This window comes from Cherax quadricarinatus, chromosome 53 (assembly GCF_038502225.1).
Source record: "Cherax quadricarinatus isolate ZL_2023a chromosome 53, ASM3850222v1, whole genome shotgun sequence".
Taxonomy (NCBI): Eukaryota; Metazoa; Arthropoda; class Malacostraca; order Decapoda; family Parastacidae; genus Cherax; species Cherax quadricarinatus.
Window position 1 is genome coordinate 13,055,203 of NC_091344.1, and position 25,489 is coordinate 13,080,691.

The 25,489-nt window shown below is 39.2% G+C and overlaps 1 protein-coding gene across 5 annotated transcripts in view; it reads left to right on the forward strand.

Annotated features, from left to right (window-relative positions):
• The window catches only part of LOC128692261 (UDP-N-acetylglucosamine transferase subunit ALG13), a gene marked incomplete at its 5' end in the record, with an annotated part of 177,597 nt that overhangs the window by 111,916 nt on the left and 40,192 nt on the right, over positions 1-25,489 (forward strand). For 4 of the 5 annotated variants that reach the window (XM_070096330.1, XM_070096334.1, XM_070096331.1 and 1 more), the window contains 2 exon segments: positions 6,741-6,824; positions 21,711-21,822. In XM_070096330.1, coding sequence (XP_069952431.1) covers positions 6,741-6,824; positions 21,711-21,822 — 196 coding nt within the window. 5 annotated transcript variants of the gene reach the window in all.

A 25,489-nucleotide genomic window follows, 5' to 3' on the forward strand; every position in this document is an offset into this window, starting at 1 on the left:
ATGGGATAGGTGGTAGGTTATGAGGATACTGAGGCTCAGGTTAGGGTATGTAAGTGAGAAATACATTATTTTCTAGTAAAAGGAGGTTATAGACGGATGCATGATGTTACCATGGTTGTGTAACTTACTGATAGATGGGGTTGTAAGAGAAATGAATGCAGGGGTGTTGGGAAGAGGTGAAGGATTATAAGATAAAGAATCTGATACAAAGTGGGAGCTGTCGTAGTTGCTTTTTGCATATGACACTGCTTTTGGGAGATTCTGAAGAGAAGTAAGGGTTGGTAGATGAATTTGGAAGGGTATATAAAAGAAAGAAATTATAAGTGAACATTGGAAAGAACAAGTGATGAGAGTAACAAAAAATGTAGACAATGAAAGATTGCAGTCAGATTGGATGGAGGGAGTATGGATGAAGTGAATGTGTTCAGATATTTGGGAGTGATCTTGTTGGCAGACAGGTCTATGAAAGAAAATGAACAGTAGAATTGAGGAGGAGAAAAAGGTGGGTGGCACATTGAGGCATCTATGGAGACAAAAATGTTATCCAGAGACAAAAAAGGGGAAATGTATGAGAGTATAATGGTACCAATGCTCATATATGGGTGTAATGCATGAGTTTTAAATGTTGCACCGAGGTGAGGTGGAGTTTAGAGGCAGTGGAATTGTCATGTTGGAGGGTAATATTTAGAGTGAATATTATGCAAAGAATTCGTAGTTCATAGATTAGGAGGTGTGGGATTACTAAAAGTATTATCCAGAGGGCTGAGAAGGGGTTATTGAAGTGGTTTGGGCAGTTAGAGAAAATGGAGCAAAATAGGATGACTTGGAGGATGTATAAACCTGTAGTGAAGAGGAGGGGAAGGGATTATCCTAGGAAAGGTTAGAGGGAATCTATCTGGAGAGGGTTTTGGGGGTCAACGCCCCCGTGGCCCGGTCTGAGACCAGGCCTCATGAGAAAGTAATGGAGGCTTTGTATGCGAGAGGCTTGGACATTCAATAGGCAAGTGTGTGTTAAGATAGGAGTGAGTGGAGATAAGTGGTTTTTATGACCTGACAAGCTGTTAGAGTGAGCAAGGTAACATTTATGAAGGGATTCAGAGAAACTAGTTAACCAGACTTGAGTCCTGGAGGTGGAAAGTACAGTGCCTGCATTCAGAAGGGTTGGGGCTGAGTATATTTGCAGTTTGGAGGGGCATCTGAACTGTAATGTTGGTGCATCTTTGGCAAGAGTTGATGGTGAAGGTGTTTATTTTTGTTCTGGTCACCCTACCTCAATGGGAGACAGCTGATGTGTTAAAAAAAATAGAGTGGGTTACAGTGCTGTACACCCTCCTGGTGATTTTTTTTTTTTTTTTTTTTTTTTTTTTTACTAAAAATTTCTGTTAGTGTAAACAAACTGGCATAGTGTTACAGTGCTTTGATGCTGGAGCTGTGTACCAGTTTATTATCAAATGTTGTTTTTCCATCCACTTCCTCTTATGATCTCTGTATCTGTGATTTAGGAATCTCTTAATCCTTAAACGGTCCAAACGTATATACGTTCACTCGCAGCGCCCCGAATATTTTGAATTTTTTTTTTTTTTTTTTTTTTTTTTTTTTTTAGAAAAAACAGCACATTTTTTTAAGTATTTTAGAATAAACAAAATTTTTTAGGGTCAGTACTTACCGAGATATGAGGCCGAGAAGTTGGCACTGGATGCTCATATGACAGCAACTTTGAGTCCTGCCGCTTGCAGAAGTGTCGCCGATATACCTTTTTTTCTATTTTTCATATTATTTTATGTATTTTTTATGTTCTGATAATTACAATTTGTAGTAGTTCTTGTTATTTTATAACCAATCTTTGTTCTGACACTAGTATTGGGTACTGAAATTGTACTCAAATTGTCACAAACACACTGATAGGTGGACATTTACACCTGCCTTAACCATATACTATTGTCTTGGTGGGAGACGGCCGACTTGTTGAAAAAAAAAAAAAATATATGTCCCAGCAATGTTTTGGATATGTGGAAGTATATAATAACAATGAGAAGGAGGAGGAGGAGGAGGAGAAAGATGAAGAGGAGGAGGAGGAAGAGAAGGAAGAGAAGGAGAAGAAGTAGGAGGAGAAGGAGGAGGAGAAGAAGAAGAAGAAGAAGAAGAAGAAGAAGGAGGAGGAGGAGGAGAAGAAGAAGAGTAATACCTAATAATAATAATAATAGGTAATAATAAGTTCCCTTGAAGCATGAAAAACAAAGTCCACCCCTGACAGTGACATGATAAGATGAGATAACAACTGATAAGAGCTGACGTTTGATGAGCATACAGGAGGGTGGGGGAGGGTGCAGCTGATAAGAAAAGATTAGAGGTGATATTACAACCCAGGATTCCAAATGGCCTGTTACCCCGGGTGTAATGGGAGCAAAATAAACACAGCAGAAAAAGTTTAGACTTATATTATCCTTCACCAATTTATAACAGCAATATGTACACTATGTACAGTGATAAGTATAGTGAACTCCACGGTAAGCAAGGCAGAAATAGAAGCCACAAGATAGCAGACCGTGCTTCAACCAGCTCTAGAATGGGAATGACAAGGGCAGACAGGAGAGTGGTACCCACATAACCTCTGCGATTGCCAAAACCATCTTCTTATTGGCTAGAACCTGGTCACTAGTTGAACGATGGGGCCCCATCATCAACTCTTAGCAACCTGGTTCGCTGGTTGGGGGAGATAGCCTGTAAATGAGGGTGTGTACATGCGCCGAATAAAGGTTACGTACTCTTTGCATGCCACAGGTGATATTTGATGAGCATCGCCCTCACTTTGTTTTCGCTGGTACACAAACATGTCTGTCTCTATTTGTCTGTCTGTCAAGCTCCCTGTCTATCTGTCTATCCATCTAGCTCTGTCTCAGAGAGAGCCACAAGACTGCGTGGTCATCACGTTTACTCACATCTTGAAGCAGAGTATAGCACCTTGTCTGGATTTTTTGGGTTATCCTAGGTAATTTACACTATGTATACAGTGGACCCTTGACCAACGATGGCATCGATTAACGATAAATCTGACTCGCGATACATTTTAACGCAAAAATTTTGCCTCAACTAGCACTAAAAAACTTGACCAACACTATTCGTTCCATCTGAGACGCGTCCACTTCTGGCCAGTGTTTACAAGCCAGCCAGCCACTGCGGTCGCTTCCAAGCATACAATCGGAACATTTCATATTATCACAGCCTTTTTATTGATTGCACCTGCAAAATAAGTCACCATGGGCCCCAAGAAAGCTTCTAGTGCCAACCCTACAGCAAAAAGGGTGAGAATTACTATGGATATGAAGAAAGAGATCATTGCTAAGTATGAAAGTGGAGTGCATGTCTCCGAGCTGGCCAGGTTGCACACAAAACCCCAATCAACCATCGCTACTATTGTGGGCAAGAAAACGGCAATCAAGGAAGCTGTTCTTGCCAAAGGTGCAACTATGTTTTCGAAACTGAGATCGCAAGTACTCGAAGATGTTGAGAGACTGTTATTGGTGTGGATAAACGAAAAACAGATAGCAGGAGATAGCATCTCTCAAGCGATCATATGTGAAAAGGCTAGGAAGTTGCATGACGATTTAATTAAAAAAATGCCAGCAACTAGTGGTGATGTGAGTGAATTTAAGGCCAGCAAAGGTTGGTTTGAGAGATTTAAAGGGAAGTAACCCTGGAAAAGGACTTGCCACCTCAAGTCCTAATGGAAGGGGATTCCCCTTCTAAACACTAAGACCATCCACACTCTCCCCTCCTCCCATCCCATCAATCATCACCAGATCTTCAATAAAGGTAAGTGGCATGTAACTATGCATGTCTTCAGTTTGTGTGTATTAAAATTAATATTTCATGTGGTAAAAACAATTTTTTTTTCATACTTTGGGGTGTCCTACACGGATTAATTTGATTTCCATTATTTCTTATGGGGAAAATTAACTTGACTAACGATGAGCTCTCAGGAACGGATTAATAGCGTTAGTCAAGGGTCCACTGTACTTGTATTTATGTGTACCTGTGAGACAGAGATAGACAAATAGAAAGAGAGACAGATTGAAAGAGATACAGAGACGGATAGACAAAGACAGATAGAGACAGAGACAGAGGTAGACAGAGATAGACAGAAACACACAGATAAACAGAGGAAGACAGAGATAGAGATAGATGGAGATACAGAGATAGAGATAGACAGACCCTAATGGCGCTCAATTTAACTGGCGCTCCCACAAGGTACTAAGTGGTCCCACATTTTTTTAATACCACACACACTGAGTGTTAAGACCCATTCTATGCTGACAAGGCATCTCAGGCCAATCATGCCAAATTTGAAGGCAGGAAAAATAAAACGTATACAGTGGACCCCCGCATAACGATCACCTCCGAATGCGACCAATTATGTAAGTGTATTTATGTAAGTGCGTTTGTACGTGTATGTTTGGGGATCTGAAATGGACTAATCTACTTCACAATATTTCTTATGGGAACAAATTCGGTCAGTACAGGCACCTAAACATACTTCTGGAGAGAAAAAATATCGTTAACCGGGGGTCCACTGTATATACGTTTGGGACACTACGCGTAAGAACATATACGTATATACGTTTGGACCGTTTAAGGGTTAATATCACTGACCTAACTTCAATTTGAAATACTCTCTTTACCTTACTAAAACCTTTCAGTTTGTTTCTGTAACTGCCAAAGTAAGCTTGTATGTTTTACTAGTAGGTAATGCACCCTCCCACATACATTATTTGAGCTTGTATGATTTCTCAAAATCCTTATCTACTTGTCTTTGTATGTCCCATAGTATTCATTGCATTCTTTATCCATCATCTTGTAATTGTTTACACTGCTAGCACATATTAGACTATTTCTTTTTTTGTTTGTTTCAGCCCAGTATGCCACCTTTCTTGTGGTAAATATTAAATTCCTGAATATACATTATGTACTTGAGCAGAATATTATGCTTGTTTAGAATACATCTGAATGTTAACATTTTTCAATTTATTTTTCTCTCTTTCTCTCTATCTCTTTCTTCTCTCATCTCTTCTATCCATCTTTTCTCTTGGCTTCACTCTCTCTTCTCTTTGCTTCCCTTATCTCTTCTTTCTTTTTTTCCCTTTTCTCTTTTGTCTCTTTTCTTCTCTCTCTTCTCTTCTCTCTCTTCTCTTCTCTCTTCTTTCTCTCTCTTCTTTCTCTCTCTTCTTTCTCTCTCATTTCCTTTCTCTCTTTTTTCCTATATATATATATATATATATATATATATATATATATATATATATATATATATATATATATATATATATATATATATATATAAACCCCTCCTTTAAAGTGCAGGCATTGTACTTCCCATTTCCAGGACTCAAGTCCGACTATATGAAAATAACCGGTTTCCCTGAATCCCTTCACTAAATATTACCCTGCTCACACTCCAACAGATCGTCAGGTCCCAAGTACCATTCGTCTCCATTCACTCCTATCTAACACGCTCACGCACGCTTGCTGGAAGTCCAAGCCCCTTACCCACAAAACCTCCTTTACCCCCTCTCTCCAACCCTTTCGAGGACGACCCCTACCCCGCCTTCCTTCCCCTATAGATTTATATGCTTTCCATGTCATTCTACTGTGATCCATTCTCTCTAAATGACCAAACCACCTCAACAACCCCTCTTCTGCCCTCTGACTAATACTTTTATTAACTCCACACCTTCTCCTAATTTCCACACTCCGAATTTTCTGCATAATATTTACACCACACATTGCCCTTAAACAGGACATCTCCGCTGCCTCCAACCGTCTCCTCGCTGCTGCATTTACCACCCAAGCTTCACACCCATATAAGAGTGTTGGTACTACTATACTTTCATACATTCCCTTCTTTGCCTCCATAGATAACGTTTTTTGACTCCACATATACCTCAACGCACCACTCACCTTTTTTCCCTCATCAATTCTATGATTAACCTCATCCTTCATAAATCCATCCGCCGACACGTCAACTCCCAAGTATCTGAAAACATTCACTTCTTCCATACTCCTCCTCCCCAATTTGATATCCAATTTTTCTTTATCTAAATCATTTGACACCCTCATCACCTTACTCTTTTCTATGTTCACTTTCAACTTTCTACCTTTACACACATTCCCAAACTCATCCACTAACCTTTGCAATTTTTCTTTAGAATCTCCCATAAGCACAGTATCATCAGCAAAAAGTAACTGTGTCAATTCCCATTTTGAATTTGATTCCCCATAATTTAATCCCACCCCTCTCCCAAACACCCTAGCATTTACTTCCTTTACAACCCCATCTATAAATATATTAAACAACCATGGTGACATTACACATCCCTGTCTAAGACCTACTTTTACCGGGAAGTAGTCTCCCTCTCTTCTACACACCCTAACCTGAGCCTCACTATCCTCATAAAAACTCTTTACAGCATTTAATAACTTACCACCTATTCCATATACTTGCAACATCTGCCACATTGCTCCTCTATCCACTCTATCATATATATATATATATTTATATTTATATTTATATTTATAAATTTATTTCATTTGTTTTAACCCATAGTATTTGTTTCATTGGTACATACATTTTGTTTTGCTTGTTTAGAAAACTTATTCCTAGTGTTGCAGCCTGAAATTTAAATTGTTTAGTTGAACTTCTAGCTACATGTATTCTCCTGGCTTACCCTGTGCTGTACAATCAGATGGGAGTCTCCTCCTTACCACAAAATGCTACCATGTATGCAGTGAGCTACCCTCCACCTTTCTCCAGTCCTGGCCTTGTTCAGGTGAGCACGTTCAACAATATGCCTCCTCTTTTCATCTTATCAACCATTACTTGTTCATTTTACCTTCAGGCATTATCAATTTCCTTTTTTATAGAGAGCTTTTAATAAGGGTAACAAAACAGATTTTGTAATTCATATATTAATTGTATTGAGACAGTTGCATTACAGACTCTAATCAAGGAATCACCCCTTACTAGAACTTCAAAATTGTCGCCACCTAAAATTAAAACATTCACGTATATGTTTGCTGGGAAACTCCTTTCACTCTGATTATCATTAACGGTAATACAACATGAAATAGGTCAATGACTTACTTCCAAGATCTTCCAGGAAATGTGTGCATAGCTGATTACTACCTAGGAAATTTTTTTAGAGAAAATTACACTTTTTTGAGTCTGCATAGGATAAGAGTGATCTATAGTTACCCTTCAGGTGCATAGCATGTAACATTTTCTGTAATGATCACAGTCACTTTTTTTTTTTTTTTTTTTTATCCCTCCCTGCCCTCCACCCTTCAATACGTTACTATATAATGTCAGTTTTTATTAATTTTGGCATCTTTATCATGCTTCTATGTTATTTATGTTACACCTAATATTATTCTGGAATAAATATGATAGGTAGATAACCTTAATTGATAGTAATAGTATAATTATACAATATTTAATTGTGCCAAGAGGCACACCCCTCCATGCGTCATGGGCAATCATGAGTTACTGAGACACTGCTCGCTTCTCCCTCTGCTATAGCTCCACACACTTTGTAACAATGCCAAATGGTGAATTAAATACATAGAAAGAAAAAATAAAATAAAAATGAAACTCCAACTCAATAATTTTATTTTAATTTCCATAACTTATATATTCTCCATGAGGAAGTACAACAGAATTCTTCCTCCGTAAGCCATGCATGTCGTAAGAGGCGACTAAAATGCTGGGAGCAAGGGGCCAGTAACCCCTTCTCCTGTATATATTACTAAATTTAAAAGGAGAAACTTTCGTTTTTCCTTTTGGGCCACCCCACCTCAGTGGGATACGGCTGGTGCGTTAAAAAAAGAAGAACTTATATATTTCAGAAAACAATAAAAAGTAAAATACACATACAATGAATTAAGCTTACAGAAAAATAGCTCAAGAATCTGGCAACATTTTGGTATAAGTATCATCTTTGCACCATGTTTCTTCAAAGAATTATAGTCATTTTACAAAAATGATTTTAATGATGTGGGCACATAACAAAGTGAAAAGCTCTGTTCCACAAGGCACAGTACTCGCCCCCATCCTGTTTCTCATCCTCATATCAGACATAGAGATGTAATCCACAGCATCGTGTCATCCTTTGCAGATGATACTAGGATCTGCATGAGACTATCATCTATTGAGGACGTGGTTAATCTCCAAGAAGACATAAACCAAGTTTTCCAATGGGCAGTGGAAAACAGTATGATCTTCAATGAGGACAAATTCCAACTACTCCATTATGGAAAGCTGGGGGAGATAATAACCAGAACAGAGTATACAACAAACTCTGATCATACAATAGAGCAGAAAAATAATGTGAGGGCCTGGGAGTGGTAATGTCTGAGGATCTCACTTTCAAGGATTACAACAGTGCCACGATCACAGTTGCAATAAAAATGATAGTATGCATAATGAGAACATTCAAAACAAGAGATGCTAAGCCAATGATGATCCTTTTCAAGTCACTTGTTCTCTCTAGGCTGGAATACTGCTGTACATAAACATCTCTGTTCAAAGCAGGTGAAATTGCAGATCTAGAGAGTGTACAGAGAACCTTTACTGCACATATAAGTTCCATCAAACACCTCAACTACTGGGAACGCCTGGAAGCACTTGACTTGTACTCGCTGGAATTCAGGCAAGAGAGATATCATAATCTACACTTGGAAAATTCTAGAAGGAATGGTCCCGAATATGTCATGTGGGTTTTCGATGCGTGGATGGGGTAAGAATACTCACGTAGGCTGGTAGTACGTATAATATAACAGAAAGTATGGGAAGGCACCAACAGCCGACCTGCCTCTCTCTGCTCCCTATCTTGACTGACCCATGAGTGCCTACGGGTGAGGGTGTTTGAAATCCTGCTATGGTCAGCAGCAATATGAATACAGTCAGTGATTCACGCAGAGACGGTTGGTAGTGAGTCATCTACTGGTACACTGGTTACTGGTAACTGGTTACTAGGAACTGGTACTACTACTGAGAGCTCGGCGACGCTAACGTATGTCGTCCCGACATACAACTAATACAAACTTAGAGACGGCAGGTGTACGGCTTGGGCTGATTCTATACAATGTCAAAGTACACAACAATTGAACATTATAACATACATAAGTAGAATATTGGAATGGAAGCTTACGTAACTGAAACTGTAATGCAATACAGGGTATAATATAGCACAACTCAACGAATGAGACTCAACGTTGGGATTACACAATAGAAGTTATAAAAAAAATTTGATCGATCGATCTGTATTCATGTGATCTACGGATTCTGAGGAAGGAATATATACAAAGAAAGAAGTGTTTAACAGAAAGGCAGATTCGGTGCACTCAAATCTAGACTGTTAACTCTCAGAATTCGGAGAGAACGTGAACACAAAAAAAAATTCTTGAATACTGATAAGTTGATACTGTAATTATTCATCTATACAGGTTATTTACATTTAATCCCAACTCTGCTAGGGTGAGATTGACATATGCAGAATGGATGTCATCTCTGGGAGGATCAAACTCTGTAGCACTGGCTAACTCATGCTGTATTTGAGGCAAATCTGAATTGGTAGTTACAAATGATACTTGAGGATTTCTCAATACCTGTCGTGTACGTAGGGAATAACGACATTCAGGTTGATTGTCTGACTGAGTATCAGAGGTAGAGAGTACAGGATCAGGAGGATTGTCAGAGTCTGTCACATTAGTCTGGGTTGGAACATCATTATCATCACATACTAACTTCATATGATCTAAATGCGATTCTTTATACTGACCAGTACTAATTTCTCTAACCTTATACTTATTACCAGTGATATGTTCAACTACTCGATAAGGACCAACAAACTTTTGATCAAGCTTAGGCATTGCAGACGTTTTGTTAAAGTTAGTCAGCATAACTCTCGAACTTACTTTGATTTTGGATGGCTTTGCTCGAGTGTTTGCGACTCTTGTAAATTCTGCTGTTGATTTATGAAGTGTTTCACGGATTCTTCTAAAAACAGTTTGAGCTAAACTGGTACGAGTTGCTATGAAATCATCAGGGTTGTAATTTGGTTTCAGATTAGAATATAACAACTCATAAGGCAAACGTTTATCTACACCATACAATGCATAATGTGGAGTGTCACCTATAGAAACATTGTAAGCAGAATTTATAGCACACTGCACATCAGGTATAACTTCATCCCAAGTTTCACTGTTGGAATTGATAGTGGCTCTCAAGACATCAAGTACTTTCTTATTGGTTCGTTCCACTAACCCATTGCTGGCAGGATGATGAGGAACAATGGTGGATTTAGAGATCTTGTACAAGGTGCACTAATTTTCAAGAATCTCATTACAGAATTCACCTCCATTATCTGTTACTAGGGACTTAGGGGTGGTATGCCTGCAGATAATGCGTTCTTTAAACGCTTTAGCTACTGTCTCGGCAGTCTTATCTGCAATAGGAACTAACTCACACTATCTGGTGAAATGGTCTACCATAACACATAGATGTTTGTTGCCCTGGAGGGAACATTGGAAATTAGTTAACAAATCTAGCGCAACTCTTTCCCACGGTTCGCTAGTAGTTGGATACACTTGGATTGGATTAGGGCCATTAGCATTACCTTTATGTTGCATGCAGACACTACATTTCTTAACATACTCAGAAATATCAGTTGCCATACGAGGCCAAAAGTATTTCAATCTGGCTTGTTTTACTGAACGATCCATACCAGGGTGCGCAACACCTGGTACATCGTGAACTAGCTGTAAGGCTACATTCACTAGTGACTGTGGAATTACTAACTGGTAAACTCTTCTGCTAGGAGTACCCAACTCGGCTGTTCGATACAGTAATTCTTGGTTCATGACAAAGTCACTGATGGGTGCTGGTGGCTTCACAGTCAGAATAAGATCTTCCTGGAGCAGGAATCGAATCACACCAGACCGCATGGGATCTGTTCGTTGAGCATTCTTTACATCTTCAGCACTAAATGGAGGGTCTGCAGTTATACTAACATGTCGCGATAAGCCATCTGCGACTACATTTGACTTGCCAGGTAAGTGTTCAAAGGTGGGATTGAACTCTTGGATAGTCAAGGTCCATCTGGCTAACCTTCCAGTAGGTTGTTTGTTCTGGAATAAAGGTATCAGTGGAGCGTGGTCTGTCAAGACATGAACAGAGTACTGATAAATAATGTCTCGGAAGTGCTTTAACCCTTTGACTGTCGCGGCCGTATATATACGTTTGCGAGGTACCGTGTTTGACGTATATATACTCATAAATTCTAGCGGCTTCAAATCAGGCAGGAGAAAGCTAGTAGGCCCACATGTGAGAGAATGGGTCTGTGTGGTCAGTGTGCACCACATAAAAAAAATCCTGGAGCACGCAGTGCATAATGAGAAAAAAAAAAACTCCGACCGTTTTTTTTAATTAAAATGCCGACTTTGTGGTCTATTTTCGTATAGTATTTGTGGTTGTATTCTCGTTTTCTTGGTCTCATTTGATAGAATGGAAACTATATTATAGAAATGGAGGTGATTTTGATTAATTTTACTATAAAAAGAACCTGGAAATGGAGCACAAAGTACAGGAAATGTTTGATTTTTGCCGATGTTCAAAAGTGAACAAATGATGTCATTGTCCAATAAATGTCCAAATAGCCATTCTGATACGCAGTCATGAATGGGTTGATGTAATTTTTACAATTATTACAGTATTGCAGTAGTCTGCATAACAGTAAATCTTTTATTTTTTGTTTGAATAAAATTTCAAAATAAAAAGCAAGAGTAATATCACAGGGACCTGGAGACATGACTGATGAACAAAGAAAATGTTATTTTAGAGCCAGGAATGTCTGCATTGTTCATTCTGGACCTTATTTTGAAATTGTCGTATTTTTTAATTTTCGTGAAATTGGCCAAATTGCAAATTTCTGACCATGTTATTGGGTAGTTGAAATCGGTAAATCGGCAGTTTCTTGTACTCAATCGATAGAAAAAATAGAGTTCTGAAGAAATAGTTACGAGTTTGGTTGACTGGAATAACGGAATTAGCCGAAAATAGGGCTCAAAGTGGGCGAAATTGCCGATTTTTAAATATCGCCGAAGTCGCTAACTTCGCGAGAGCGTAATTCCATCAGTTTTCCATCAAATTTCGTTTTTTTTGGTGTCTTTACAATCGGGAAAAGATTCTCTATCATTTCATAAGAAAAAATAATTTTTTTTTTTTCGAATATTTTGCGACACCAGAAGCAACTTCAGGATTTGGCCCTTCGACAGTCAAAGGGTTAAAGACCATACTATTGCTAAAGCTTCTTGCTCAGTTACTGTATAATTACGTTCAGCCTTCGTAAGGACTCGGCTAGCAAATGCAACTGCATTGTACTTGCCATCAGTCTTCTGAGCTAGTATGGCACCTATGCCAATTGAACTAGCATTAGTTGTCAGATCTAAGGGCTTAGAAAAATCTGGAAATTTCAAAATTGGAGCAGATGTTAGCTTTTCTTTTAAAGTTTGGAATGCTCTTTCTTGACGGAAGGTCCAAACAAAAGGAGCATCTTTCTTAAGCAACTCAGTTAGAGGAGCAGCTATGGAAGAAAAATTGGCAATGAAAGATCTATAAAAACCTGCTAAGCCCACAAAGGATCTTACAGCATCAGCAGTTTTGGGAGTTGGAAAATTTAGTACTGCAGTTACTTTACTTTGGTCAGTCATAACCCCTCTAGGAGTGACTATGTGACCAAGAAACTTAATTTCTGATCTGAAAAATTGACATTTAGACAGTTTGATCTTTAAATTGGCTTCTTCAAGCTTACTAAGTACTACATCAAGTCTTTTCAAGTGTGTATCCACGTCTTTAGACATGACGATTACATCATCTAAGTACACCATAGGTGCATTACCTATGAGACCTCTAAAGATATTAGTCATGAGCCTTGAGAACGTGATAGGGGAGGATTGTAATCCAAACGCCATACAGAGGAAGTGATAATGACCTGTAGGAGTGGAGAATGCAGTTAGCTCTTGGCTGTCCTCATGAAGAGGGACTTGCCAAAACCCTTGTAACAAATCCAGGGTTGAAAAGACTTTGTTATCTCCGATGTTACGTAAAAGATCACCCAGTACAGGGAGTGGAAAGCGATCTGGAATAGTTTTCGCATTTAACTTCCTAAAGTCAATCACTGGGCGCCAAGTACCATCCTTCTTAGGTACTAGGATCAAGGGCGCATTCCAAGGTGAATTGCTAGGTGCAATAACTCCATCATCAAGCATTTGATTGATCAATTCTTCTGCGACAGCAACTTGTGAATGAGGCATTCTGTACGCAGGTATATAGATAGGTCTAGTACCAGGTTCAAGTGGAATACGATGGGACAATAAGTTCGTTATACCCATCTTCTCACCTGGTAAGGCAATGGCTTACGACGTTTGTTCAACAGAGTCAACAAACGCTTGACTTCATCTGGGAAGTCAGTGGGAGCTATGTCTTTCTCCTCAACTGGTGGAACAGATTGATCCAGTGAAGTGGATGAGGTCTCCCCGGTAGAAATAGCACCGACCCACTGGTCAGGTGACAACTCATCCTCTACCTGAACAGGGTAAGGATAGTGAACAAGGTCAACAAGATTGGTATTTGCTCTGAGACGAACACTGTGACCAGAAGTGTTAGCTAGGAAGAAATGGATCTTACTATCTCTTACAACATGTAAGGATGGTTCAACAAATAGACCTTTTACTTTGCAGGAATCACTGTCAACTAGGATGTTATCACCATCTGGAACACTAGGAACAACAACAGACACTCTAGTGAGGGCACTAGCTGCGACAGAAACGTCTTTCTGCAGACGGCATGTGACATCAACAAGAGATGGCATTACTAGTTGCAAGTAATCGTTTTCCGACAAGGCGTCCCCTATGGAGAAACTACTACTTGAACTAGCAGACATTGCAGGGATAGGCTCAGCACTCAAGGTAGTCAGAGCGTCCTCGGACACTTGAAGTAACTGGACACTATCTTGCAAGTCTGAAGTTGCAGGAACACAGACAGGAGTGACAGGATCATCCGTGCCTGACCGCTTGGGTACGCTACTGGAAAATGCACTGGCCTGTAAGGACTTAATTTGAATGTCGTACTCTGCGGCAGTATGGCAGATCTCGGATCCAAGCTGGTAACCCCAAAATGGTACGATCAAGTCATCAATTTGGGCATGCCATCGATAAGGGTCGAGCACAATGCGTAAGTCTCGCATGGAAGCAAATCCTAGTAGAAGGTCACCAGGGAAAGTAATCTGGTCGACAACAAGGAAGGAAGCAGTGAAGTCTCTACCTTGGATAGAAAAAGTGAGGGAAGTCCGACCTCGGACACGCAGGTGAGAACCAGCTACTCCACTAAGGGAGGACACATGAGTCGGTTCTACGAGAAGGACATGTCGTAACTGCTTATCCCTAAACAAACTAGACCTGATAATATTGACTTGCGCACCAGAGTCCATGAACAAATGAACAGGCGCATCATGAACAGATGCTTGCACTATAGGGCCTATGGTTGCATTGGAAGTTATGTGCAAACAAAAAGGTGGATTGTCATCAGCAAAGATTTGTTCCACTTCATCCCCAAAATCATCTACATCAGAGACATGTGAAGCAACATCATCAGCAGGATTGTCATTCTCGAGACTGCTTAAGGCTTCAAAGGAATTGTGAACGGGGATGGTGTACTCATTATCACCTACTGTCACCATGGGACGGTTTGACTGGGGCGCTCGAATTCCCCCGAATTGGAAGAATGAGCCTGGTTCTGGTTATTTTGAGAACCACGATGTCTGTTTCCTCTACGGGTTCTGCGGTTGGAACGGCCACGGAAAGACCTAGAGTACTGAAGGTTGTAGAGAGTATTGCACTCAGATGTGTCATGTCCATGTATTCTATGATAAGTACAGTAGGGAAGATCTGACTGGTACTCATCATCAGCATGACACCTCTTAGGGTGACTATCAGGACAATTAATTGCAATATGGCCACGGAAGCCACAGTTGTAACAAGTCCGCTGACTACGGTTACTGAATGTACTATGAATACTATGAGGTTTATAATGACTGTACACTGGTCCTTGGTGATCGCTGAGATGGTTGACGACCACGATTTGTCGCTGTGGCACAAACAAGAGGTGGTGCAGACTGAGGCATAGGTGAGAAATTACTTTTGATACATGGGAAAGTACCCTGGGGGCACAAGGAACGTACATGATTTAGGGCTGTAAGTGGTTCCATCGTCACAGTTGGGGGATTAGCCTCATAAGCACACACGGAAGCAGACGGCATTAGTTCTTTGATTGCTCCAAAAGCTGCTATTTTAGCAAATGATGCTGTGGATGGTTTATCCTCATCAGGGACAAAAGCTGAGGACTGGACAGCATTGATAAATGATGATAAAAGTTTGTCTAATCTAACAGCAAATGCACTCAACGATTCATTAGTCATGGGTGTAGCATTCACTAGTTCCCTAAGAACGACATATGGATCAGCTGTTTTTACTAGTATGAGGAAAGAACGAATCAGTTCCTCATATTGTGACCACTTAGTAAGATTCCTGAAGTCTCGCATATCAAGGAGATCAACAACGTGAACAGCAGCAGGGGATCGCTGAAGAGCTTCTTTCGCAAGTCTGATAAGACTTTCCTCTGAAGGAGGACCTTCAACTAGAGCATTAACACGAGAACGAATGGCAGTAAACCATGCTTCAAGACTATGTACATGGCCATTGAATAAAGGTAACGCATCAAGGGAATCACGAGTAAAACTGTAGTGTCTCAGTGTCTGGGTCGGTCTGTCAGTCCATAAGGAACTGTGAGGACTGATGACAGGAGCAGCAGTAGCCTGAGAGATCTGAGTGTCGACATTCACTAAAGTATCACTTGGCGGTATGTGAGACATAATGGCAAAGAAGTTGCACGAGAACAAATAAGGCAAAAATAATGAACAATAAAAATGATATAAAATGTTAAAATTAAAATAAAAGAGATGCAACTAATTCTGCAGAAGTAATAAAAAAAAATGTCTAAGATACACTGCAAGAAGAAGGACAACTCAATGTAAAGGACTGCTGGACAAGATAAAAAAAATTACATTTACATTTACAAGTAAAAAATATTACTGGAGACTGAATTAAATGCAAAATGAGCTGTCTGTACTCTTGCTAATAAAGGAATTAACGAAAATTGTAATTCAATATAAAAAGTATAAAATAAAGTCACTAAATTGTATGCAACGAGAGAAAACTGGGAAATTTAAATATTTTCTAAGAATGAATAAACAAAATTAAAATATAATACAAAGACAACATGAGGAAAAAATAATAAAATGAAAAACAAGACTCAAACAATAATGAACTGAGAATAATAATGTCAATAAAAGAAAATAATTCACTGCAGAACAAGTGCAACAAAATAAGGTGTAGAAATAATCACTGCAGTAATAAAGTTACACTGGGAAAATGTTGGTTAAATAATAAAATAAAAATATGAAGAAAAACTGATTGAACACTTTAACTCTTAATTGTAAATTAGACAAAACAATTTACTCAAACAGAGTAAAGAAAACACTTTACGTTAAAAAGAAATTGAAATTACACTAAGAGTGAATTTGTTCAAAGATATATGAAAAATATGAATAAAAATAAAACAAGAAACAAAACTGGAAGTGTAACACTTACAAGTGGCGGGGCACACAACACTTACAAGTGGCGGGGCACACACAATATATTCACTTATTCACTTTTTTAGTGTATTCTTACAACAAAATCTTGCTGTGACTGATACGACAAAAATTGCTGGCAAAAATAATGGTACACAAGTCTGCGGAAAGATCAGAGAATGAGACACTGCTGGTGTACGAATAAAAGGCACACATAGAAATAAATGGATAATTTGGTATACGACAAATACTGGAGAATACAATGCCGAAAGAATACAAGATAAATAAAAAAAAAATTAATTACTTCACACAGAGTGACTGACTGGTACACTACACAATAATACTTATTACAGACATAGAGTAGCAAAAAAAAAAAAAACAGATAAAAATTATGAGATGAGCGATAACACTGAAAAATATTGCAAAAATAATGAGTCAAAGAAACACTGAGTCTACACTGAAAACACAATGTTTAGAGTACACAAGAAATTCACTGTAAATGTCTCACACACGCAAATGTCTTTAAATGCAAGAAAAATGTCTATAAACAGAAAATTATCACTGGAGTCTGGAGTAGTAGACGGGATGACTAGTGATGAGGGGAAGGTTGTCCTGCGGGTGATTACGCCTCCTACACTCACACTGTTTTCGGAAGAAATGCGCTTTCTCGGTGAACTCACATAACTGGCTTTATCGTTGGCGCTCAGCTACAATCTCTTGACCAATTATGTGAGCCAAAACAGTACTAGGACCCGGTACAAGGGTGCAAACAGCCACAGGTAGGTGAGTGAAGAGTGTGTGGCAGGTGGGTGAAGGGAGCGTACACTCGCTGTTGCTCACTGGCACACACTCCGCTCACTACCCACGAAGGTGGCTTAACTAAGCCACTTTATGCCACAGGGATGGTGAAGACCACTCTTAACCCTTAAACTGTCCAAACATAGATCTACATTCACTCGCATAGCGCTCCAAACATAGATCTACGTTTTTTTACATTCTTTTTGAGAAAATCAAGGTCAGAGCACTACGCTCACAAACGTAGATCTATGTTTGGACAGTTTAAGGGTTAAATTAACCATCTAACATCGTTACAAAGTGGGAGGAGCTATAGGATAGAGGGAGAGGCCAGCACAAGGAGCATTCAGTATCTGGTGAGTCATCGTGGGCGTCGGATGCTATCTGTGGCAATAATAAAATGTGTAATTACACTAATATTAGTAGTAAAGGTTGTTTATCTATCACATTTATTCCAAACTGATATCAGAAACACAATAAATGCCCTAGAACTGTAATAAAGATGCCGAAATGAATAGTATATGCCATATTATGTGAGTGGGGTAAGATCATAAGATAGATGCATTCTCTCGTTTGTACCTCTGGTCTATAACGAAAGAAGATGGTGTTTACATCAGGGCAAACACTCCTACATCACTCTTATCATAAGAAAAAATGCAAAAATAGCGCAATTTTTCCTGATTTTTTTTTTCTGAGCTATATGCTCTGCTCTCTTAAGAAAAGATTAAACTCATTGAACAAGGTATGGCAATGGTAATAATAATTTATAATAATAATAAATAATCGCTCTGTAGCACTTTAAATATCATACGTATTTTGTATAGGTTTGGTAGCTGATATTTAAAGCACTCCAGAGCAGTTATTATTAATTATTATTATTATTATTACCATCGACATACCTTGTTCACTGAGTTTAATCATTTCTTAAGCTGCCATGATACACTGAGAATGTTAACACACAGACGAACACACCAGCTAACCCCTTTACTGTGAACTTCTTTTGTACTTCTTCCATTTTCCTCTTGTTTTTCCTCTTCCTTGTGCTGCTGCACTTCTAACTCTGTCTTGTAGTATGGTGTGCACAATACAGTACAAATTTGTACAAATATGTAGTCTTGGAGACTGTGAAAACTAATGTACTGAGTGGCTGTAGGAAGGAGATTGAGATGCTTGACACTGAGACACTGCGCTGCCTGTTCATGACCCAAGTTCTCGTATAGTATACAATAACGACTTGTCAGAGAGCCTGTCGTAACTCTGAGTTGTTAGTAAATGAATATGTCGGTAAGTGAGGAGTGGCTGTATATGATGATTACCTTCCATGTGGCTGAGTTTATTAAAAAGGTTATTACAGTATTAATATTCATCAGTTCATTCTGTTCATTCATCATTTAAACTTTAATCACAGTTTCCATGGTAAAGGTTGGTGGATGAGTTTGGTAAGGTGTATAAAAGAAGAAAATTAAAAGTGAAGATGAGGATAAAAATATTAGGTGATGAAAGATTGGATATCAGATTGGAGGGAGAAAGTATGGAGGAGGTGAATGTATTCAGATATTTAGGAGTGGACATGTCAGCAGATGGGTCCACGAAAGATGAGGTGAATCATAGAATTGATGAGGGGAAAAATGTGAGTGGTGCACTTAGGAACCTATGGAGACAAAGAACTTTGTTCATGGAAGCAAAGAGGGGAATGTATGAGAGTATAGTTATACAAACACTCTTGTATGGATGTGAAACATGAGTGGTGAATGTTGCAACAAGGATAAGGCTGGAGGCAGTGGAGATATCATGTCTGAGGGCAATGTGTGGTGTGAGTATAATGCTGAGAATTTATAGTTTGGAAATTAGGAGGAGGTGCAGGATTACCAAAACTGTTGTCCAGAGGGCTAAGGAGGGGTTGAGGTGGTTCGGACATGTAGAGAGGGCGGAACAAAATAGAATGACTTAGAGAGTGTATAAATCTGTAGTGGAGGGAAGGCAGGGTAGGAGTCGACCTAGGAAAGGTTGGGGGGAGGGGATAAAGATGGTTTTGCGTATGTGTGAGCATGTTAGATAGGAGCGAATGTAAACAAATGGTTTTTAGGACTTGACATGCTGTTGGAGTGTGAGCAAGGTAGCATTTATGAAGGGATTCAGGGAAACCAGCAGACCGGATTTGAGTCCTGGAGATGGGAAGTACAGTGTCTGCTCTCTGAAGGAGGGGTGTTAATGTTGTGGTTTTATAACTGCAACATTAACACAGTGATGGAGTGAATAATGATGAAAGTTTTTCTTTTTCGTGCCACCCTGCCTTGGTGGGAGACAGCCAGTGTGTTAATAATAATAATAATAAAAGTTACATTGTGAGTAGTTTCAGCCATTCCTCAAAAACAGTCCATCAGCAGTGTGTACTGAAATTGTTTAATATACATAGAGAACTTGCTGCTCTTCAGGTTCCCATGTTGCAAAGTGACACTTGGAATAAATACATTGCCTGGCTTGATGCCTTTATAGCACTCATACATAGGGAGTCCTAGGTAGTAGGTTGGTAGACAGCAACCGCCCAGGGAGGTACTACCGTCCTGCCAAGTGAGTGTAAACAAAAGCCTGTAATTGTTTTACGTGATGGTAGGATTGCTGGTGTCCATTTTTCTGTCTCATAAACATGCAAGGTTTCACGTACGTCTTGCTACTTCTACTTACACTTAGGTCACACTACACATTCATGTACAAGCATATATATATATACACACCCCTCTGGGTTTTCTTCTATTTTCTTACTAGTTCTTGTTCCTGTTTATTTCCTCTCACCTCCATGGGGAAGTGGAACAGAATTCTTCCTCCGTAAGCCATGCTTGTTGTAAGAGGCGACTAAAATGCCGGGAGCAAGGGGCTACTACCCCTTCTCCTGTATATATTACTAAATGTAAAAGGAGAAACTTTAGTTTTTCTTTTTAGGCCACCCTGCCTCGGTGGGATACGGCCGGTTTGTTGAAAAAAAAAAACATAGGGAGTAAGGTCACCAAGAGAAAAAAAACTAGCAATGAAGATGAACAGAGTGAGGAACCAGATAAAAATACTGATCATAAGATCGAAATTCAAAGGTACATTAAGAAAAATATTTCTTATAGTATTTCAGATAGTTTGTTAATCGAGTTTATTACAAGATAGGACAAAATAATTTGACTCCATAATTTAGGCACACAGTATTTGTTTAGCTTAGTCTTGAGTTCAGTAAGAAAGTTGCAGTTTTTCAGTTAGTCATTCCACATCTATGGCCCTTTAATTTGCATAGAGTTTCTGTAGATGCTCAATCAGAAGGACATAGTATTACCTGAGATCTTCCTTTTCCTGAGTTATAATTGGTTTGAGGGGAGTTGCTGAGACAGATTCCCAACCACAGATCCAGCAAGTAAGAGTAAATGAGGGAAACATAAAGTGTCACTGGTGTGAGGTGCAGAACGTAAGTCATCTCCCTTATGAAGTTCCTCTATATAATGCAGTTTATATAAATGTGATTGAAAAGGTATATCCATAAGTGAATATTATTTGGAAAGGCCCTCATAGTATATACTATTTCATTTTTTGTGCTTTTTCAGTTACATTTACAAAAATCACACTATAAAATAGCTTTATAAGAGAGCTAACTAGCGAATTTTGCCGAGTATTTCTACCGTTTCAGCAACTTGATGCGTGTTGGATGTGGGCATTAAATTTTGGCTTGCTATTCACTATTAGCCCTTGGAATTCTCCCTCTTCTTTTTGAGCTCTTTGAGTATCATTAATTCTAATATCTAATTGTAGACATGGCTTATTCTCAAATGATATATAGAATGCTTCTTCAGTATTGAGGATGAATTTGTTGGTAATCATCCATTCATGGGCCTTTTAAGGTTCATCATTCATTGTGATATTGATTGGCAAGAATTTTGTAATTGACAGTATCAGAGGCCTAACGTAGATCGGTTCCTTCAAGTGCTGAATAAACTGTGTTAATCTTTCTTACTATTGCATCATTTGTGCTTTTGTTTTCTAAGGTCTGTACCCAAGTTGACAAGGAGTCAGCATGGGCTGTATTTGTCAGGTTATACCTGGAGGGTGTTTCAGGGGTCAACACCCCCATGGCCTGGTCCATGACCATGTATTCCTACAGTACATGGCTTAATATGTACTTTGTTTTAATTTTTATACCAGGTATTCAGTCCAGTGCCAGCAACTGATGGTAGTGGCACCCCTACAGAGTTTACTCCACCACCGACCTCTACTATACCTAACAGAGTAGACAGTTGGGATCCAAATATCCAAGGTATGTAAACAAAATAATATAACACTGTGTCTGTTGTATCTTGTGTCTTGTTAGATTTGTTGAATACAGCAATATGAGGTTTGTATTACATTTCTCATTGCAATAGAACCAAAGTAATTTATACCCTGCCTTGGTGGGAAATGGCTGATGAGATAAAAAAAAATCCATGAACTCGTATGCAGTACAGGAAATTGGAAATGTTGTACATACACAGAATAGTAACGAACTTACCTCCAAATCCGTTTTACAAGTTCTAACAGAGTATAGTTAGTTCCTTCATCTCTGACACTATTCAGGCAGGCCACGCATATGTAGCAGATTAGGTTCTGGGTTACTGCTGTATGGTGAAACATAGTCTTTTCTCACTCTTAAATGCATATAAAAGCCTGATAACATGTTTACACTATCATATATTAACCCTTTGACTGTTTTCGACGTGTAAATACGTCTTACGAGCCAATGTTTCTGACGTATATATACTCGATAATTCTAGCGGCTTCAAATCAAGCAGGAGAAAGCTGGTAGGCCCACATGTGAGAGAATGGGTCTGTGTGGTCAGTGTGCACCACATAAAAAAAATCCTGCAGCACACATTGCGTAATGAGAAAAAAAAAACGATCGTTTTTTTGGAATAAAACGCCGACTTTGAGGTGTATTTTCGTATAGTATTTATCGTTGTATTCACGTTTTCATGGTCTTAGGTGATAAAATGGAAAACATATTACAGAAATAGAGATGATTTTCATTACTTTGACGATGAAAACGACCTTGAAACTGAGCTCAAATTAGCGAAAATGTTCGATTTTTACCAATGTTCAGGAGTAAACAAATCACACCACACGTCCAATACACGTCAACTGGGGAGTCTAATATTCTTTCACCAGTGCACTGATATTATTTATACCATTTTTACAATAATGCAGTAGTCTGCATAACAGTAAATTTTGTATTTTTTTTTGTATGAATAAAAAATCAAAATAGAAAGCAATAATAATATAAGAGGGGCCTAGAGATGTGACTAATGAACAGAGGATATGCTATTTTAGTGCCAAGAATGTCTACCTTGTTTATTCTGGACCCTATTTTGAAATTGGCATCTTTTTTAATTTGCGTGAAATTGGCCAAATTGCCAATTTCTGACCACTATATTGGGTAGTTCAAATTGGTAAATGGGCGTTTTTTTGTACTCAGCTGATAGATAAAATGGAGTTCTAAAGAAATAGCTATGAGTTTGGTCAACTGGAACAACGAAATTGGCTGAAAACAGGGCTCAAAGTCGGTGAAATCACCGATACACATATGTCGCGGATTCCGCTAACTTCGCGGGAGCGTAATTCCGTGAGTTTTCGACCAAATTTCGAACTTTTGGTGTCATTACCATCGGGAAAAGATTCTCTATCATTTCATAAGAAAAAATAATTTTTTTTTTTTCAAATATTTGGCGACATAGAATGACAGTTTCAGAAAGGGGCCTGAAACAGTCAAAGGGTTAAGTGAGCAATAGAGGTAGGCCTAAAAAATGCACATACAGTACACACATTACTTTCCTTAAAATAGTTTTGTCCTTAGATTATAGTGAGTAGTGATTATATTTATTGTAGGAAGTCTTGAATAAATGAAGAATGGTTAAAATTGAAAACTGCTGCATTAGCAAAATGCTGTAAAGCAGGGCCTGCCTGTACTGGATCTGAAATCAGTGAATAAAGAGAATGTTTGTTTCATAAATGGTCCAACTGAGAGAAATCCTGTGTTCATAGCTTTTGTAAAAGCCCTTCATACATAGACAGTGAAGTCTGGATCTTAGTGTATACTTAGTACATATACAATGGACCCTCGACCAACGATGGCATCATATAACGTTAAATCCGACTAGCGATACATTTTAACGCAAAAATTTTGCCTCGACTAGCACTAAAAAACTTGACCAATGCGATTCGTTCCATTCGAGACGCGTCCACTGTGGCCTGAGTGTGCCTCACTTGTCCAATGGGTGCCAGTGTTTACAAGCCAGCCAGCCACCGCGGTCCAATCCAAACATAAAATCGGAACATTTCATATTATCACAGCGTTTTTAGTGATTGCACCTGTAAAATAAATCACCATGGGCCCCAAGAAAGCTTCTAGTGCCAACCCTACAGCAAAAAGGGTGAGAATTACTATGGATATGAAGAAAGAGATCATTGCTAAGTATGAAAGTGTGTCTCCGAGCTGGCCAGGTTGTACACAAAACCCCAATCAACCATCGCTACTATTGTGGCCAAGAAAATGGCAATCAAGGAAGCTGTTCTTGCCAAAGGTGCAACTATGTTTTCGAAACTGAGATAGCAAGTACTCGAAGATGTTGAGAGACTGTTATTGGTGTGGATAAATGAAAAACAGATAGCAGGAGATAGCATCTCTCAAGCGATCATATGTGAAAAGGCTAGGAAGTTGCATGAGGATTTAATTAGAAATGCCTGCAACTAGTGATGATGTGAGTGAATTTAAGGCCAGCAAAGGTTGGTTTGAGAGATTTAAGAATCGTAGTGGCATACATAGTGTGATAAGGCATGGTGAGGCTGCCAGTTCGGACAAGAAGCAGCTGAAAAATATGTGCAGGAATTCAAGGAGTACATAGACAGTGAAGAATTGAAACATGAACATGTGTTTAATTGTGACAAAACAGGCCTGTTTTGGAAGAAAATGCCAAGCAGGACCTACATTACTCAGGAGGAAAAGGCACTCCCAGGACATAAGCCTATGAAAGACAGGCTTACTCTGTTGATGTGTGCTAATGCTAGTGGTGATTGCAAAGTGAAGCCTTTATTGGTGCACCACTCTGAAACTCCCAGAGTGTTCAGGAAAAACAATGTCCTCGAGGCTAATTTGTGTGTGCTGTGGAGGGCAAACAGTAAGGCATGGGTTACTAGGGACTTTTTCTATGACTGGTTACACCATGCATTTGCCCCCACTGTGAAAAATTACCTCCTGGAAAATAAATTGGACCTTAAGTGCCTCCTGGTATTAGACAATGCTCCTGGTCATCCTTCAGACGTGGCAGAGCGACTTTCTGGGGACATGAGCTTCATTAAGGTCAAGTTTTTGTCTCCTAATACCACTCCTCTCTTGCAGCCCATGGACCAGCAGGTCATTGCAAACTTCAAAAAACTCTACACAAAAACTATGTTTGAAAGGTGCTTTGTAGTGACCACAGAAACTCAGTTGACTCTAAGAGAGTTTTGGAGAGATCACTTTAGCATCCTCAATTGTGTAAACATTATAGGTAAGGCTTGGGAGGGAGTGACTGAGAGGACCTTGAACTCTGCTTGGAAGAAACTGTGGCCAGAATGTGTAGGGATTTTGAAGGATTTGAGGCTAACCCTGAGAAGCCTATGCCAGTTGTGGAATCAATTGTGGCATTGGGGAAGTCCTTGGGGTTGGAGGTTAGTGGGGAGGATGTGGAAGAGTTGGTGGAGGAGGACAATGATGGACTAACCACTGATGAGCTGCAAGATCATCTTAACAGCAAGAGGCCAGACCTGAGGAAACTGCTCCGGAGGAGGGGATAGAGAAATTGAAGAAGTTGCCTACTTCAAAGATTAAGGAAATGTGTGCAATGTGGCTTAAAGTGCAAACCTTTTTTGACACCTCAAGTCCTAATGGAAGGGGATTCCCCTTCTAAACACTA